Genomic DNA, 19,041 nt, shown 5'->3' with positions numbered 1-19,041 from the left:
AGTGGTTAGTGCAGCGGACTTTGATCCTGGGGAACTGGGTTTGATTCCCACTGCAGCTCCTTGTGACTCTGGGCAAGTCACTCAACCCTCCATTGCCCCAGGTACAAATAAGTACCTGTATATACTATGGAAACTGCTTTGAATGTAGTTGCAGAAACCACAGAAAGGCGGTATATCAAGTCCCATTTCCCTTTCCCCCTTTCCGTAGTCTAAATACAAAATTAGAAAAGATGTACGTTTCCAAAAAAGCAAACATTCTTGAGCAGCATGTCCCCCTCTCCTCTCCATCCCCTTCTATCCATGTGCTGCATTTCCCTCTTTCCCTTCCCTCCCATCCACGAGCAGCTGCCTCCTTCTCTCCCGAACCTACCTTGCAGCCCTGGTGTTCTAGTGACTTCTTTGGGGCAGGAAAATGCCAAGAAGAGACCATGCTCACTCATGGCTCAGATCCTACACTTGTATCCAGATTAGTTACATCAACATATTGTCCCTGTCTGCTTCTGAAAATAGAGAGTGGCATGCTGACATCACCACTTCTTTGCTGTTAGGACGAGATGACCATGTTTGTTTGTTTGCCTGCTTGCATAACATACTATAAAATTGTGTAAAAAATAAAATCTCAAAATATTCACACTTTTTTATAAAGGTGCAGAATAATTAAGGAGTTGAAAGAAACATTTGTGAAAATTCTTTTATATCTTGCCTTTCTCTAAATTTTAAGGGACTCACAACTGACATTCATAATATAATACGATAAACATGCAGAATGTTTGAATTTTTTTTTTTTGCAGCTTTAATCACATACTCATTGTTTAATCTTGCATGCACATTTTTCTGCTTAGCGTGCAAAACTGCAAATTCAGGTTCTAGAATAGTGCCAGTTACACACACAATCTAAATTGATAAATTAGATGTTAGCATTAACTACCAATTAACTATAATTGGAGTTAAGCCAGTGGCGTTCCTAGGTCGGCTGCCACCCGGGGCGGATCACCGCTGCGCACCCCCCCCCCCCCTGCAGCATCAGCATACCTGGCATCATCACATGCTGCTGGAGGGGTGTTGGGAGCAGCCGCGCGGCTGTCATCTCCGCTGGCTCCCTCTGCCCTGGAATAGGAAGTAACCTGTTCCGGGGCAGAGGGAGCAGGGAATCAGCGCGCAGCTGCTCTCTGCACCCCTCCAGCAGCATGCACCCGGGGCGGACCACCGCCCCACCCTTGGTACGCCACTGAGTTAAGCAGCACTAATTTGCAGTTATACACTTAACTGTAATTCTGTAACCTTGGCATGGAAATCCTTTACCATGTAACTGGTAGGTGGGTGTGAATGTGACAGGCATGGGCAGGTCATTGGCATGCTCAGCACTTTTACATTAACCCCCAGATTCTATATATATGGCGCACAAAATTATATGTGCAAATTTGGGTGCATGCCCAATTTACATGTGCAATTTGAGTAATGAGCCCAGTTAATGCTAATAATTAGATGCTAACAATTTGGATTTATGTGTGCATCTTAACACTATTCTAGAAAGATGCATGTGTAAATTTTTGTGTGCAACTGAAAATGGGGCATGACCATGGGAGGAGCAGGTCACGGGCGTTCACTAAAGATGTGCACGGTATTATAGAATTCGGGGGATCCGTTCCTAATTTAGGCGCAAGGATTTACACTAGATTTCAATTAGGGTAAATCTTTATGCACAGTTGGGTGCGGACCTCTGCGCTATTCGCTGTTCTATAAATGGTGCCCCTCGAAGTGCCGTTTATAGAATAGCACTCATCGCTCATTTTTTTTCGGCGCCCAAATTTTGAGCACCACTTATAGAATCTGGACCTATTGAAAACTGACAGTTTAACGCCCACCCTCTACATTTACTTTCGGACATTTGCACCAGCCATTGACATGGTGTAAGTGGCTGAACTTAAATGTTGGTGCATAAATACCGACATATGCTAGTAATCTTTCACTTTCCACTGCAACTGCTCCTGATGCCTTCAAACATGCCGTAATTACACCACTCCTCAAAAAAACCTTCATTGGACTCACCAGCCCTTCCAACTATTACCCCATCTCCCTCCTCCCTTTCCCATCCAAGAATATTTGAACATGCTGTTCACTGCCATTGTTTTGAGTTTCTTTCATCTCAAGCTATTCTTGATCCACTTCAATTTGGCTTTCACCTTTTACGTTCAACTAAAATGGCCATAATTGCTAAAGTCTCCAATGACCTGTTCTTGTTGGTTTGTTAGAGGTCAATGATTGCTTTTCAATGTGGTTAGGCCATAGAGAGACTTAACCTATAGACTGCTTTGAAAATTAGCCCTTGGGTGGCTCATTTTCACTTTAATATTCCATTATCTCTTGTTTGGCCCGTTTGTCTGTCCTAATTAGATTGTAAGCTCTGTCGAGCAGGGACTGTCTCTCTACATGTTCAAGTGTACAGCGCTGCTTAGGTCTAGTAGTGCTATAAAAATGATAAGTAGTAGTAGTAGTTCTTGGCCAGATCCAAAGGTCTCTATTCTATCCTCATCCTTCTCAATCTGTCTGCTGCTTTTGACAGTATTGATCATCACCTACTGCTTGATACGCTTTCCTCACTTGGATTTCAGGACTCTTCTTTCTCGGTTTTCTTCTTCTTTCCCCCATCGCACTTTTAGTGCATGCTCTGATGGATCCTCCTCCACTTCTGTCCCACTATCAGTTGGTGTATCTCAGGGCGGTGGCTTGGGACTTCTTCCCCATCTATATTTCTTCCCTTGGTGATCTGATCTCATCCCATGGTTTTCAGTATCACTTTTATGCTGATGACTCCCAGATCTACCTCTCCACACCAGAAATTTCAGCAGGAATCCAGGCCCAAGTATCAACCTGGCTGTCTGACATTGCTGCTTGGATGTCTCGCCACCATCTGAAACTAAACATGGCCACGACTGAGCATCTTATCTTTCCCCCTAAACCCACCTCTCCTCTTCCTCCATTCTCTATCTGTAATGCTCTCACCCTCCCTGTCTCATCAGCTTGTAACCTTGGGGTCATCTTTGACTTCTCTCTCTCCCCCATCCCTCCCTCCCTCCCTCCCTCCAGCAAATCACCAAAATTTGACCCATCCTTTCTGAGCACACTATCAAAACCCACACGATTTGCAGATTTCAAATGAATTAGAATGAAAGTGCTTGCTAGGGGGAAAAAAAAGGCTTTAACAGTTTAGCTTCATTTATCATTCTTAACACTGCTGGGAGTTTTTCCGTTCAGCAGATCATGCAACTGAAAATGACGGTGTGAGTTTAGGCAAAATATGCAATACTATTAACAACCAAGTTTTGAGTAAAGAGGAACATCCGCAGAAAGGACCAACTGGATGATGGTCAACACTTGTTAATCTTGATTCTTCAATACTATAGGTCAGTGATTCCCAAACCTGGTCCTGGAGGCACCCCAGCCATTCAAGTTTTCAGGATATCCACAATGAATATTCATGAGAGAGACCTGCATGCAATGGAGGCAGTGCATGCAAATCTCTCTCATGGATATTCATTGTGAAAAACCAGGTTTGGGAATCTGTGGTATAGGTAACCAATGTAACTCGACTAGAAGCTGACCAAGTTTCTGTTTTAGTTATGGTGAACTTCTCTTGCCCAGTTTCATCAGCTGAAACTGACTGTGTGTTTTCAGTGGAAGCTGAAAATTTGTGGTTTGTCCAGTTTGTTTTTCCTTCCTGGAGTGGAGTAGCCTAATGGTTAGTGCAGCAGTTTTGATCCTGGGGAATTGGGTTCGATTCCCACTGCAGCTCCTTGTGGCTGTAGGCAAGTCACTTAACCCTCCATTGCCCTAGATACAAATAAGTACCTGTATATACTATGTAAACCACTTTGAATGTAGTTGCAAAAAACACAGAAAAACGGTATATCAAGCCCCATTCCCTCCCTTTCCTTCACCTTCCAAACAAGAGTTGCCTTAATTGTAACAGAATATGATTAGAGAACCAGGGTTCTAGAACAGAGGAGGAACCAATGAGAGAACAGCCTTAACTATTTCAATAATCAAAGACTTAATTAATAATGTGTATAGGGAGTAGTCTCAGAGTAAAAACTCACCCAAGCAAGGAAACACCAAAGTGATTTATACCTCTAAGTGTGAATAAGCTTCTCAATCATTGATCTACTCCACAACTTTTTAATTTTTCTCAAATGAGCAAACACCCAGTGCTCTAAAATTGAACTCATCTTCACACTTAATAGTAATGCCTAGTCTCTCATTGGCCCCCTCGACATAAAACTCACACTAGCACCCCTTAATGGTACTATGGAAGTACTTTCTTATATGTAAAATCTCCAATCCCCTCGGCAATTAAAATGCCTGAAAGTGTCACTCTAAAGCGGGAAAGGAGGAAAATTCCCTAAGGCACTTAGCTTATGTAAAGGTGGAACGCTGTGTACCTCGTCCTTCAATCCAAGATCCCCTCTTGTAACAGCATTCAACACTCCCTCCGATATATCTTTCAGACAAATAGCAGACGCTGGAAAAGTCACAATCCTTTAATCATTCCCATGCGCTGCTGAAAATCCTTTATAATCTTAATAATCCACGCTTAACCATTCCAAATAATATTCAATAACCAAAGAGTCCACACCAAACTTCTGCAAGTTCGACTCTGCAGAGTTTTGTATTGACTTCATCAGGAACTCCAGAGATATGTGGATAAACTGGAAATGATTGTAACAGAGGCATGAACTATATAACCAGCAGTGGAAACAAGAAAATACCATTAAAAAATGAGAAAGTTCAATGGATAAATGTGTTTTATTCAAATTTTATTAGTAAATAAACTGCCTCATTTCTTGGTGCTATTTTCTTGTTCCTCCGCAGCGTGATTGTGACTTGGCTTACCAGATAACTTGGCCCCCCTTAATGTTATAAACATAGGCTACTGTTAAAGATGGGTTATTTTAACATAGGATCTCATTGTATAAAATGGAACCCTGTGCTAAAATCAGGCTGGTGGTTATACCACTAGTCATGCTAACGGTAGCCCACATTTATAAATTATTGCAACTCATAAGGGCGAAATTAATAGAGTCTTAATAGTAGAATCCATAGTAGTGGTGTAGCCACAGGGGGCCTGGGGTCCTCCAAGGTCTGCTGGTTTGGCTGACGGGGGTTGCCAAACCCCGCCAGCAGAAAGCTTCCTGCAGCAATATTTGCCGCCGTGCTGCCTGCCCTGCTTTCCCCCTCCCCCATGCGCATGCTCATTTTTAGTGATATGGAGCATGTGCGAGCTTCGCACGTGCTCAATTTCACTAAAAATGAGCATGCGTATCAGGGCGGGAAAACAGGGCAAGCAGCGCGGCAGTGAATATTGCCACAGGAGAGCTTCTGCTGGCGGGGCTTGGGGACTCCTGCCAGCCCAGGTATGTGGGGTTGCGGCAGGAAGGCAGGGCAAAATGTGCTCCCCCATAATAGGCTCATGCCCCCTCCCAAATTGAGGTCTAGCTATGCCTCTGATCCATAGTATAACTGATAGAGTTGTTAATGAGAGTGTATAATTTCAGTAACACAGTATAATGCAGAGCTTCAGGAGTCACCCTGTCTCCCAAATAACATAGTAACATAGTAGATGATGGCAGAGAAAGACCTGTATGGTCCATCCAGTCTGCCCAACAAGATGATGTGCTGCTTTGTGTATACCTGACTTTGATTTGTATCTGCCATTTTCAGGGCATAGACTGTAGAAGTCTGCCCAGCACTAGCCCCGTCTCCCAACCACTAGACCCGCTTCCCACCACTGGCTCTGCCACCCAATCTCCGCTAATAGAGGGGGTTTGAGAGGGAAGGGAAGAGGGCAGGGTTCAGATAGGGAGAAAACTGTTGACCATGTTCTGACTCCCTCAGTGTTAGCAGATACCAGCAGTCCTGGTTTTGTCCACTATAGAAGTGATAAGTAGTAGTAGTAGTACACAGATCATTCAAGAGTGGTGTTAAGACATTGTAGCCCTGCAGCTATAGGAAACAGCTGAGATTAGCAACTTTTCTCAGGACTTCCAGTCTAGTTGAAAGGCTTGGCTCTGAGCTCCTGCCCCGGCTGTCTTTTGATAAAATGCATTTTTTTTTTCTTCATTCCATGGAGAAGGGGCAACTTTGGTACATGCTTCAGGATGAAGTGTGCTTTTATATTATGATAAATTAAAATTATACTGATTGAACAACATCTCAACAAAAAATGAAATCTGTAAATGGAGACATCCCTTTTTTAAACTGATTCTTATTAATGTTTGTATTCCCCTTCACAGAGGTTTTATCAGCCGTTGCTAGCGTACTGCTGGTGTATATCCTCACTGCATTCTTGTTATACGAAGCTGTTCAACGCACCATCTTCAAGGACTATGAAATTAATGGTGACATTATGCTCATCACAGCTGCTCTTGGTGTTGCAGTAAACATCGTGTAAGATTTAATTTTGTTTTTTTTCCCCCTAATCTCTTAATTTTTTAAATCGACAATGCCTTCTGCTGAAACTGAAATCTGATCTGGGTTATCTTCAGTGAAGAATTGCTGGGGTATGTTTGATTTTTCTATAACTCATGTTTCATAATTTATTTCCCACTCTCCCCCCTCCCCCCCCAACAAAAAACGTACAACATCCTGGATTCTTGTAAATCAAGGAACGGGACACATCCTTGGTTTCCCTACCCTGGTTTGTTTTTTTTTTTCTATTTTTTAATGCCTTGCTCAGACCATTGCTTTGGTCTCTTGAAGTGGGTTCTGAATAGTGACGCTGGGCGTACTTGAAAGAAAATGTTCTATAGTTAAGTGGCATCGCTTTGTTTTTTCTTTTTCCTACAATGGAATTGTTATAGAAAAATACAGCCACAAGGATTTTCACACTTGGGAGAGCTGCCTTCTCTGCTAAGGTGTTTTAATTTTTATGTTCTTATTTTCAGAAATAATTAAACGTTTGTTAGATAAGAATAGCTATACTGGGTCAGACTAATGGTCCATCTAGTCCAGTATCCTGTTTCTAGCAGTGGCCAATCCATGTCACAAGTAACTGGCAGAAACCCAAATAGTAGCAACATTCCATGCTACCAATCCCATGCGACCACTGCAGCTCTCACTTTTGTGCCAGTGGTCTCTGGTATCCCAGGAGTATCTGCAGTGTCTTCCATGGCTTCCCAAGGTTCGACAGAGCATGAGTTGGTGGCTTCATGGCTCTGCCTTGCGGAAAGGGGGATGCCCTTGGTGCCCCCGCAATGGCTGATGGTGGTCACAGATGCCAGCCTGTCAGGCTGGGGAACCCATTATCTCCACCTTCATGCTCAGGGGCAGTGGAAGCGGCATGGCCGATCAACTGGCTAGAGCTCCAGGTGGTGCTGAATGCTTTACAGGAATCATTGAGAGACAAGGCAGTCCGGGTTCTGTCGAACATCACGATGGCAGTAGTGTACATCAACCGTCGGGCCCTGGCAGACAAGGTGGGATGACTCATGGAGTGGGCAGAGCTTAATGTCCTCGGTCTGTCAGCGGCTCACATCGCAGGTTGTTGCGACATTCTAGCAGACTTTCTCGGTCGTCATCTCCTGGACTCAGTCAAATGGGAGCTTGTTTCAGCGGTGTTTCACCAGATTTGTCTCAGGTGAGGCACTCCGGAGGTGGATCTCATGGCGTCCCATTTGAACTCCAAAGTTCCCGTGTTCTTCAGTCATTGTAGAGAGGAGGGCTCTGCTGCAACGTTGGCCGGAGGCGGTTTTAGGATTGCATGCCACAGGGGCCAGGTTATTCTGGTTGCTACAGATTGGCCGTGGCATCCATGGTATGCAAACCTGGTGCGGCTGCTGGTGGCACCTCCGTTTCGCCTCCCGGTCAGTCCTAGTCTCCTTCACCAGGGTTCGGTGCAGATGGAGGTTCCCTTCTGCTTTGGTCTTACGGCCTGGCTCTTGAGTAGTCAAGTTTGAGGAAGAAGGGCTTTTCGGATGTGGTGATAGCTACCTTGCTGCTAGCCTATAAGAGGGCCACCTTGACTGCATGTTCTCGGATGTTGAGGACCTTTGAGACGTGGTGTGCAGCCCATGCTTGGTTGCCATTCCAGGCTTCCATGTCTCAGCTGTTGGCCTTTTTGCAGGAAGGGCTACAGAAGGGTCTTGCTTATAATTCGCTTTGAGTGCAGGTGGTTGCTTTGGCTTGCTACCGAGGAAGGGTGTCGGGCTCTTCTCTGGCTTTGCACCCTGATGTGGTATGATTCTTGACAGGTTGCTTTGGCTTGCTACTGAGAAAGGGTGTTGGGCTGTTCTTTGGCGTCACACCCTGATGTGCAGTTCTTGAGGCGAGTTTTCCACCTTCGTCCACTGCTTTGGTGGCCTTATCCGCCCTGTAACCTCAATCTTGTTCTCAGTGCCTTGTAGAGGGCTCCTTATGAGCCTCTGCGGATGGCTTCTGACAAGGACCCTACCCTTAAAGTGGTGTTTTTGGTAGCCATCTTTTCTGTTCGCAGGGTGTCTGAAATTCAGGCGTTATCGTGCTGGGATCCTTTCCTGCAGTTCTCTGAGTCGGGCGTGACTTTGCGTACAGTTCCTTCCTTTTTGCCAAAGGTGGTTTCAGTGTTTCATCTCGATCAGCCTCTCTTCTTTTTGTCCTTTCAGAAGGAGGATTACCGAGCCGAGTTCGCAGCTCTTTGGCTTTTGGATGCTCGGAGGGTTCTCCTTCGTTATTTGCAGATGTTGAATGATTTCCGGCATTCAGATCATCTCTTTTGTTGCTGGCCCTCAGCAGGGAGACACGGTGTCTAAGACAATGATTTCCCGGTGGATTAAAGAGGCAATTGTTTCTGTGTATATTGTGGAGGGCCGCACCCTTCCAGAGTCATTGAAAGCACATTCCATGACTTCGTGGGAGTGTTTTTTCCCTGGATTACATTTGTAGAGTGGCTGCTTGGGCTTCTCTGCATATTTTTTCGAAGCATTATCGGGTAGATGTGGCTGCTAAATCAGATGCTTCCTTTCGAGCAGCGGTTCTGTCTCGGGGTGTGGTAACTTCCCGCCCTGACTAGGAAGTGCTTTGGTACATCCTGCTTCTTTTTGTAGCAGGAGATGAATCCAAGATCCTGCCCTAAAATTTCTCTGGATGCAATGACGTAACCAGTATATATGCTGGACCATTCTACTTTTAACCAGTTTGGTAAAACAATTGACTTGTGTTGGAACACTCATGACACAGATATATTGCAGAAACATGGCCCGTGTCATAAAATTTGTTCCTTCGTACCAAGGGAGTCTTTTACTAAGCCGTGGTAATGTGTTTAGCTCGCAGTAGAAATCAACTGGCTGTAAACGCCGAGACACCCATAGGAATATAATGGACATCTCGCTGTTTACTACCAGCTGATTTTCTAGGTGAGCTAAAAATGCTATTGCAGCTAGACCCCCTAATTCTTGGGGCACAATCTCTTCTGTTCAGATGCTGGTCTAACACTTTTTTTTTCCTTCTGTTTGTTTTGCAGAATGGGATTTTTGTTGAAACAGTCAGGCCACCCTCATTCTCACCATCCTCCAACAAACACTTCTGACACAGGTGTGGGTCAGAATCCCCGGCAAGACAGTCTGGCAGTGAGAGCAGCATTTGTTCATGCTCTGGGAGACCTGGTACAGAGTGTTGGTGTCCTTGTAGCTGCTTATATTATTCGTTTTAAGGTAGGATGTCCCTTTTATATGTAGTGTGCTTGTTGACGTCCAGTCATATCTGATGGAAGGTTCAAATGAATATTTGAAACTTACCTTTATAGCAGACTTTATTTTTGAACTGGTCTACCTGATTTCTGGATTTCCAGCCCAGGCAGGGCCCTTCCCAAGTCCATATAACTTTCTGATAATGATGTAGTGCGTAGGTCATCACTTGTGACACAGTGGAGTCCCCCCCCCCCCACCCCCCCAACTCTTCTTTTCACTTTTTTTCTCTTTGAAGAACATGCATTTTGACATCAATGCCTGTACTCTTTTGTCCAGTAGAGGTGATGCTTCGATTGAATAATGCTAGACTCTCTTTTTTTCCTTGAGGGAGGGAAGGAAGTGTGTCTTGAGCTGGACAGCACAGGGAGAATGGATTGGGGGGGGGGGGTTTCACATTTTACTTGAAGATTTCAGCTGAATGTTTCTCTAAACTGTCTGTCCACACAGGCATACCCCACTGCACTCACCCTACAACAGATCTCGTTGATCCTGTCAGATTGTGATAGTGGAGGTTCCCAACCCCTGCAGACAAAGGCTGACCGGGACCATGGGTTTTAAATAGCCAACGATCATAGGCTGTCATGTAAACAGCTTCTTTGCAGTAAGTCCCCACCAGTGCCAAAATACCCTGCTCCTGTTTGTCTCTCATTCCTCCGCATTGCCACTCTACCCAAGCTGACTGAACCCTACACCATACGGTAAATCTATTGCTTCTTTTCACCCTTTCATCCCCCCCCCCCCCCCCCCCAATCTTGTCTCACCAACACATACCTTTACACACACCCTTTGCCTATCCCATACCCCGCTCCTCATCCTCATCACATTGCACATAAGGAGAGAGTACCAGGAGCCAAGGAGCAGTCTGGATAAACTAGTACCAGGGTCTCCACAGATGAAAGACAAGAGCTGTATATGTCAATGGTGTAGCTATGTGGGACCATGAGGGCCTGGCCTCCCCCCCCCCCCCCCCATTTCCTCTGGGCCCCTGGTTTTGCTGGCAGTGTCCCCAACCCCCGCCAGCTGAAGTGTTGCCCAGCGCCTGTCTCTGGCACTTTCTCTGTCTTCCCTCGTGTCCAGCACGCTCCTTTTAGTGAAACTGAGCGTGCAGGACGTGAGGGGAAGACAGAGCAGGGCAGGCAACGCAGCAGCACCGGAGACCAGCACTTGACAACACTTCATCTGTGCGGGGATTGGGTATTTGCTGCAGCAGACCAAAATGTCCCGTCCCCCCCCCCCCACACCTTGGGCTCTGGCCCCCTCCCACCGCGAAGTCTGGCTACACCCCTGGCATATGTTATATTATCTAAATCCCCTCTTTTTTCCATACCATCACACATGCAACACACTACCCTGCATGTCGGGAAAACTCACACTCCCCCTTTTCTGTTCCCCTCGCCTCTACCCAGATCATTGCCTCAACCACCACCACCACAGTCTCTATATCTCTCATCACCTGTCACACTGTACATATTGCCCCTCCCTCACTGCACACTCTACACACCTGCTGTCACTCACCACCTACTGCTGGATGAAGGAAGTGCAGGAGGATTGGGGCAGCTTGTGCCCAACATTGCAGGTACACTAAAGATCGGGAGGAATAGTGGAGGTACCTGATAGAGCCCCAATACTCAGCTCAAGAAGATGCGAGCGAGGGCTGGGGACAAGAGTGTGGGATTTGAGAGCATATCAATGAGTGATGGTGACAAAGAAGGGGCTATTGTGAGTTGGCTAGTGCTAAGATTAATGAACAGTTCTGATGCCGAGTTTCAGTATGTCCATGCTAGTATTATGATAGTATAAATTCAGTACTCATGATTTTACATTGTTACTTAATGGCAAAAAATGCCTCCCCACCCTAAAAAAGTGCCCTATGTTGATACAACATACAGAGAATGAAATTAAACCCTAATCTGATAAATACATTAAAATTAATGTATTTTTTAACTGTTTTACCTTTTTTAGAAAGGCTTTTACATTTATTTTTCTCCTCTGGTGCTGCTGTTTCTCTGAAGTATTGGGGGGGATGGGAGGTGATGCTTCCTGTATATGGTATCTGATTAGCTCAAACTGTGCTAGAATTTCATTTATAACCTCTTGCCCCTGTATAGTTTGCTGTGAAAAGTCAAAATCTTTCAATCAGATTGAACTGTGCAGACTTCTGCAGTGATCTGGGCAGAGGTGATTAGCCCCCCCCCCCCCCCCCCACCCTTAAAATTGAGAATAATGGTTTAAACTATTCTTCAAATATAAAGTATTAAAGTGGACTCTGTGTAAGTATAAATTTTCTTTTGCCTTTTAGCCAGAGTATAAAATTGCTGATCCCATCTGTACATATGTATTCTCATTACTGGTGATTTTTACAACCCTGAGAATCATGCGAGACACCATATTCATAATACTTGAAGGTAAGCTGTGCACGGGTTTTCTAATACAGCAACTATCCCACCACTGGAACTAAAATGTGATGTAGCAAGTTTGCTAGTAGAGATGAGTGCATGTTTGTGGCTGAAATGTGGTAATGCAATACAAACATTTTTGGTCACCAGTTTCCAGATGAATGCCTCTAGTTAGTTATGTTGCTTGGTTATCTACCATAATTTTATTTGTTACATTTATATCCCACATTTTCCCACCTATTTGCAGGCGCAATGTGGCTTACATAGTACCGTAAATGCGTTCACCAATTCCGGTATGAACAAATACAGTAATGTTGTGGTAGAATAAGGTTCGTGTGTACAGACACATTAGGGAATCGTAGAGAGGAAGAGTTATTATATGTCCATTACGAGCTTTGATTTCGTTGTGTTGCAGGGTACAGACATTTAAGTTGGGTCGGTAGGGTATGCCTTTTTGAACAGGTTAGTTTTTAATGATTTCCGGAAGTTTAGGTGATCATAAGTTGTTTTCACGGCTTTTGGTAATGCGTTCCATAGTTGTGTGCTTTAGGAAAAACTGGATGCATAGGTTGATTTGTATTTGAGGCCTTTGCAGCTTGGGTAGTGGAGATTTAGGTATGTTCGTGTTGATCCTGTTGTGTTTCTGGTTGGTAGGTCTATGAGGTCTGTCATGTATCCCGGGGCTTCGCCGTAGATAATTTTATGAACCAGGGTGCAGATTTTGAAAGCAATACGTTCTTTGATTGGGAGCCAGTGCAGTTTCTCACGGAGGGGTTTGTCGCTTTCGAATCGCGTTTTTCCAAATATAAGCCTGGCTGCCGTGTTTTGAGCGGTCTGAACTTTCTTTATAATTTGTTCTTTGTATCCTGCATAAATTCCGTTGTAGTAGTTTAAGAAATTTTTAATATAGATTTTTTTTTTAGTAACATTGATATAAGGAATTGTATCTTCTAAACTGGTATTTGTTAACTTGCAGGTTTTGCCTGTTTTTGTGAAACGCTCTGAACCCTCTGGGTTATTGCAGTCAATAAGAAAACAGTATAATGTAATTACTGAATGTAATTTTATCACAAACAGCAGGCACAGGTTTTGGGGGTTTTTTGTGTGTGTTTTTTTTTTTTTAATAATGTATTTTAATGTGCTCATTATCAGAATAAAAGGTAAAACATCTATCTGTTTTGCTCTAACGTGGTCTTCTAAAGTGATTCATCCGATATCCCTGTGATCAGTGAAATTAAGTGTGGTTTTATTTTCCTCAGGTGTTCCATTGCATTTGAATGTGGATCGTATAAAAGAAGACATAATGAAAATTGAAGATGTGCATTCAGTAGAACATCTTTATATTTGGTCTCTAACTACTGGAAAATCGACCGCAATTGTACATTTGCTGCTCAGTAAGTAAGACGCCAGTGTGACTATTGGATCTTGACATTATAAACTATAGAAACTTGCATCATTGTTCATAGCATCCCATATGCCAGGCTTTCCCAACCTTTTCTTGTGCCTCCACAGCTAGTCAGCTTTTCAGGATATCCACAGTGAATATATAGGTGTGTTGTCGGTGTGGATATCCTGAAAACCTGACCAGCTTAGGTAGGTTTGAAAAGCCCTGGACTCATGACTACTGTACTTGTGCATTGCTTTAATTTGGAATGACTGTGTATTTGAACTTACGATTGCAGTTGTTACGGTTTCATTTAATAAAATGTTGCCGGACCACTGTTTAGTAGCACATAAATAAGGTGATGGGCCCAGTCACTCCAGATTGTGTACATTATAAATTTGACCACCGTAATCTGTTTATCTGCTCATACAATTCATATGAATAAGTTGGTTGGCAGTTCATTCAGCTGCTTCTTCTCTTAACAGCCTCCTTTGCATAACATACATACATAGTAAATTTTAAGGTTGCTACTCCCAGTGTATGGAATTCCCTTACCTCCAGCTGTTAGATGTGAGACACATTATTTGTATTTTTGTAAACTTGTAAAGGTAAGGCTATACACAATATCTTTCTTAGTATGATTTTTGTTATAATTTAATGTTCTTATTTTGTAACGTTTGTGGGTGGGTGGGGGGAGCTCCGACTTTTGTTGTAAACCATTCAGAGCTGAAGGATGAGACAGTATATAAACATCCTGATAAAGATTATTATTATTTAATGTTTTCAGAACATTTGTCTGGCTGTTTCAGCATCTTTTAAGTGTTACGCTCTGTTTGTATTGTACAGATCCTGGTAGCTCATCTAAATGGGAGGAAGTCCAGTCCAAGACCAGAAACTTGCTGCTGACTACCTACGGACTGTACCAGTGTTCTGTGGATCTGCAGACTTACAGACAGGAAGTGAGCAGCTGTGCAAGCTGTCAAAATTCTGCTGCCTAACCTAGTTCACTGAACTGCTGCCTTATCACTACACCCCAGTCCTGTTAAAGACTTGAGCAATAAATAGCAACTACAGAAACTGAAGGATATCTCGTGACAAGAGATCCCACTGAAATAGCCGGTATAAACCGGCAGCACCCACTCCTTTCATGAGTTCTATACTGCTTTCCCTCTGCAAAGTATACATTCTTTCTGTCCAGTTTTACACAAACACTTAAGTAGGTTAAGTGGGAGAAACAGAGGAGGGGTCTGGACCTACCTTGTTTACAGAACAAGACCCAAATTTGCACAACTTATGCATAAAATTACACATTGTTAGTGATATACTGTCTGTATTCTAAAGTGACCAGAAATTCAGTATTTAAGTGAAAAGCTTGAACCCATCTACATTTTAGTGCAAAGGGAGCAAAGCTTACTGCAGTCACCTATGCCCAACTATTTTTATAGTGATTCTAAAGCATAAGCTGTATACTGGATGTACATAGGGCTGTACAATGACGAGCAGTATTGAAGTACAGTAAGACCCGTTTCAAATGGCATACAATCCAAATGGGTGCTCGAGGCAGTGGGAGATAAGACTTGACCAAAGTCATAAGTTGCCAGTGGGAGACATGAGACCAGTGAGAGACATGAGGTTTTAACTCCTAGTTCTCGGCCTTTGCTGTAACTGGTAGGTCGCTCCAGTAGTCCAGTTCTGTGCTCCTAGTATTTTAATGGTAAAGCACATTTTAAAATAAGCCAATTCAAATGTAGCCACTCCTTACAAACCTCAAATTTTTTCAGTCTGTACAGGTGCTTTCTGTGTGGCGTATGGGGTGCCCCACAGGATGGAGAAGAGGTAAACACATGCAGGAAAGTAGCTGAGCAGCCCTGCCTTAAGAGCGGGACTGAACTGGCAGAGTGACAGGCTCTAAAAATAGAGAAAAAGCACTTTAGAGGCAAGAAACCTTCTGTGATGGAGACCCTGTTTTGTCTTTGTTGTTACCACAGTCCACTACAGATTTACTTGTCAGTCTAGGAAACATAGCAATACGTTGCACGTTGTATTACAGCAGTACGGAAAGTGTATGCAGCCTACCTTAGTATTCTGGCATAGAAATGGTCGTCATCGCGGAGTCACCTCAAGCCACTGATGGTATTAGCAGATTCCAGGACAGAGTTTCTGTGCTACTTCTGGGGGCTACTGCACTGCTGCCCTTTTGTGGAGTTCACAGCATTAATAGAACAGATTTCTGCTCAGCTTCATGATTTTTCTTGTGTGAATTTTTGTCAGACTTCACTATCATTTAGTGATTCTTGTGTTGGGGTAGCATGTGGGACACCTTTAGCATGGTCCTAGGGCAGGTTTTTACAGGAGGAAGATGTTCATTAGTCTTTAAAGACCAGTATTTAACACGTGAAACACATTCTAGTGAAAACAAAACAGTGAAACATGCATTTCAGGGCTTAGAATTTATTGCAGCTGAAGGCTAGATTCTTTCCTGTTTTAGATACTTTTACAAACTTCGTTCTCTTCAGTATGTATGTTTTATAGTACTCTGGGCTGATTTCATTTCTCTGCTGGGCTGCTTGCTACCATTTTAGTCTGATTCAGCCATCACTGTTGCGGATTTGTCAGGTGATCAGGCTGAATGTTTTTTTTTTCCCTGTTCTCAGTTTGTAAGATGGAATTGTGCTCAGGGAAATCATTTTAAATATGGGGTATTACATCGTGTGGATTGTAAAACATGGGGAAGGTGCATTCTAGTCCCCAGACCTGGAGAATAATTGGCTTTGTGCTGTACAGCTGAATACAGTTTACATTCCCTAGTATGTAATTAGTATCACTGTCACAGCTGAAAATGTCCTTTGATCAGAAGTAATCCCACCCTCTTCCCTCCATAGACAGAGGTGCATTTAAAACCGATGCTGGTCTTTGCATAGATTTTTACTTTGTAATCACAACTGGCCTCATTATGCCGAGTCGGAATGCATTCAGGCTGGTAGTGTGTGTGTGACTCAGTGAAAAACATTTTGTTTAGAGGCCCACCTGCAGTACACCTGAGATTTGTTTGTTTAAATCCGCTTTCAGGATCTGCTTTCAACCTGTTACTGTGGCCAATTTATAGTATTGCTTGGTTTTTGGAGCAAAATATGCACTGGTTGACAAAAATGGCAAAGTCTTTCTCTGTTAAGGGTTTCTAGTATTTCAGAAGCTTTGAGGGTTGAAAAGCCTCAGCATCAACACTGTGCACACAGCTCAGACTTTCAGTGTGGGGGGAGGGGGGCACCTGATAATTTTGTGAAAAGATCTTTTTTAACTCCCATATATTTTGCAACCTGTGGTGAGTTAAAGGTTTTTGTTTCTCTTAAATGCTATATTTGAAGAAGATGATGCTGAAAAGCAGTATATAGTAGGCAAGGCATGGCAGGTCTGTCATATGGAACATGGAAAGGGCTAGATATCAGATTTATTCTATAATTTGATTATACCACAAGGCTTCTAGTTGACTGATTAGGCAGTGCTCTGTCTGGACAGGATTGATCTAATTGTAGGAATTTGTGGGTGTGTGTGTTAGCATTTATAAGGTATTAAGAAGTATTCAACATTCCAAACTACTATGGTCATGAAAACCTGTTTTTCCCTCTTAACTCGTTTGTACCTCTGTTTCATTTCAAACCTGGGCTGGAATCTGGTACTATGAACCTTCATTTGCAACTACCTAGAGGTAGTTCAGTATTGCAGTGCTGGCCTTGGGTTGGAGGCTACACACCATGGCTCCTTCCAGAAAGAACCCTGTAATCAAGGGCCCTGAATCCAGACACTAGGTGTCACCCTTGAGCCAGTACCAAAAGTTCCCCTGCCTTGGGGCTGTGAATGCTACCTCCACAGAATTGTCATCCCCCTCTGACTTGGGAGGTGAAAGATTTGTGCTTGGGACTTGAACTGGGGACCTTCCATATTACAGCACACAGCACTTTTCACCTGAGCCACTGGGCTGGCCCAACCAGGTTATTTCTAAGCAATTCTTGTCTATTGTTTCCAGTCAGTGAAGTTGCTTGGAATCTGAGACAGTGTTTGTACTATTTTAAGGTGTTCCAGTGGTATTTTGGGCAACTGTATTACTGCTGCTGTGTGTATGTATGCACACCAATAGACATATGTTTTTTTTATAGTGGTCAGCTCTCATACTGCTACTGTCATGACATTATTAAACCAGAATGATTAGAAATATGTTAATAAACCAGAGGTAGATACTAGCCATTGTGAAACAGTCAAGTCTGTTCTGATGACTGGTTCAGTTTGAATGCAGGTGGCTTATAGGTGTGGGGTGGAATCTAGTGAAAACTTGCCCAAGCAGCCTGTGCACATCTGAAGCAGTATTTTTTTTTACATACTAAATGGCAGGGCTTCTGTGTTTTGTTTTGTTTTTTAAATAGTACTATGGTTTATCTGGTAATTGCTAATTGAATTAAATCTTCTGTATTTTTGTACAAGAATAAGGAACCCTAATTAGCTGACATCTGGATCATTTTCTCTGTGACTGGAGAAGCAGCTATTGATATTTCTGTACCATTAAATTTCTAAAACTACATTTTAAAACTGCAAATTGTAATCTTTTAAATAAACATTTTTATTTAAACGATTGTGTTTCAGTTCTTATATGTATTTTTTTTTTTAAATAGGAAACGTTTATAATTCTTTTGGAAGATGCTTAAATACCACATTGAGCCTGCAAATGGGTGGGAAAATGTGGGATACAAATGTAACAAAAAAACTCTGGGAGTAACTGCGCTAAATTATGTAAAATAACAGCCAGCAAACATAGCGGGTAAAAATGATGAATTGTGAGATAAACTTATCAATGATAGAGGGAAAGAAGACCTCAGACCAGTGACACTTTTTGATCAGTAAGATCACCACATTACAGTCACTACCATGTAATCACTGGTACCAGCCTCCTCCCTGAATGTTTAACTTGTGCGCTTAAACATATAAATAAATGCTATATATCCAAAAAACATAACCACAGCTACTTATCTTTATTGTTGCAAACTTAAGGGCCTCCCCAATGGTCCCATTTCGCCAACTGGGGCGTCATCAGGGAGAGAGAGCCCCGCAACATCCAACTGTGGGGAAAAACCGGGCAAGCTAACAACGCTGCCGAGAAAAAATTTTTAATATGGCTGGGAGTCTGCAGCGGAAATCTAATGTTGTAAAGATTTATTATTTTTATTACTGTTACAAAAAGATGCCTTGTACATTTTAGTTCCAATATGTTGTGCTGATGATAGTGCAAAGTTCTTGGTTACCCTGGTTTTATTCTTGTCTGGCTCGAGAAGAAACTGGGAGTTTTTAAAGATGTTACTACAGCTGCAAAAAGTACAACTTTAGAAATATAGATATTTTATTTTAAAAGAGATATAAGGACACAACTTAAGAGCATAAAACAAACATTATGTAGTATTCTAAACCACCATCATACAAATATTTAAAAGTTGGCCCATAAATTTCAAAGCCGAGGAAAACCTCTCTTTTAAAGCTTTCATAAACAGAAGGAAAG

The 19,041-nt window shown here is 42.9% G+C and overlaps 1 protein-coding gene across 1 annotated transcript in view; it reads left to right on the top strand.

The window, feature by feature from the left end:
- LOC115459797 (zinc transporter 4-like) overlaps nt 1-17,705 on the top strand; it is a 30,279-nt gene extending 12,574 nt beyond the window's left edge. Inside the window, exons 3-7 of the mRNA XM_030189577.1 lie at nt 6,291-6,444; nt 9,494-9,683; nt 12,019-12,124; nt 13,375-13,509; nt 14,346-17,705. Of these exons, the coding sequence (XP_030045437.1) occupies nt 6,291-6,444; nt 9,494-9,683; nt 12,019-12,124; nt 13,375-13,509; nt 14,346-14,497 (737 nt within the window). The 3' untranslated portion in view covers nt 14,498-17,705. The remainder of the gene's footprint in view (nt 1-6,290; nt 6,445-9,493; nt 9,684-12,018; nt 12,125-13,374; nt 13,510-14,345) is intronic.
- Nucleotides 17,706-19,041: the final 1,336 nt, after the last annotated feature.

The sequence above is a fragment of the Microcaecilia unicolor genome, chromosome 1, assembly GCF_901765095.1.
Source record: "Microcaecilia unicolor chromosome 1, aMicUni1.1, whole genome shotgun sequence".
In the NCBI taxonomy this organism is placed as follows: Eukaryota; Metazoa; Chordata; class Amphibia; order Gymnophiona; family Siphonopidae; genus Microcaecilia; species Microcaecilia unicolor.
Note: the sequence above shows the minus strand (reverse complement) of the source record. Positions and strands in the feature narration are given on the sequence as shown.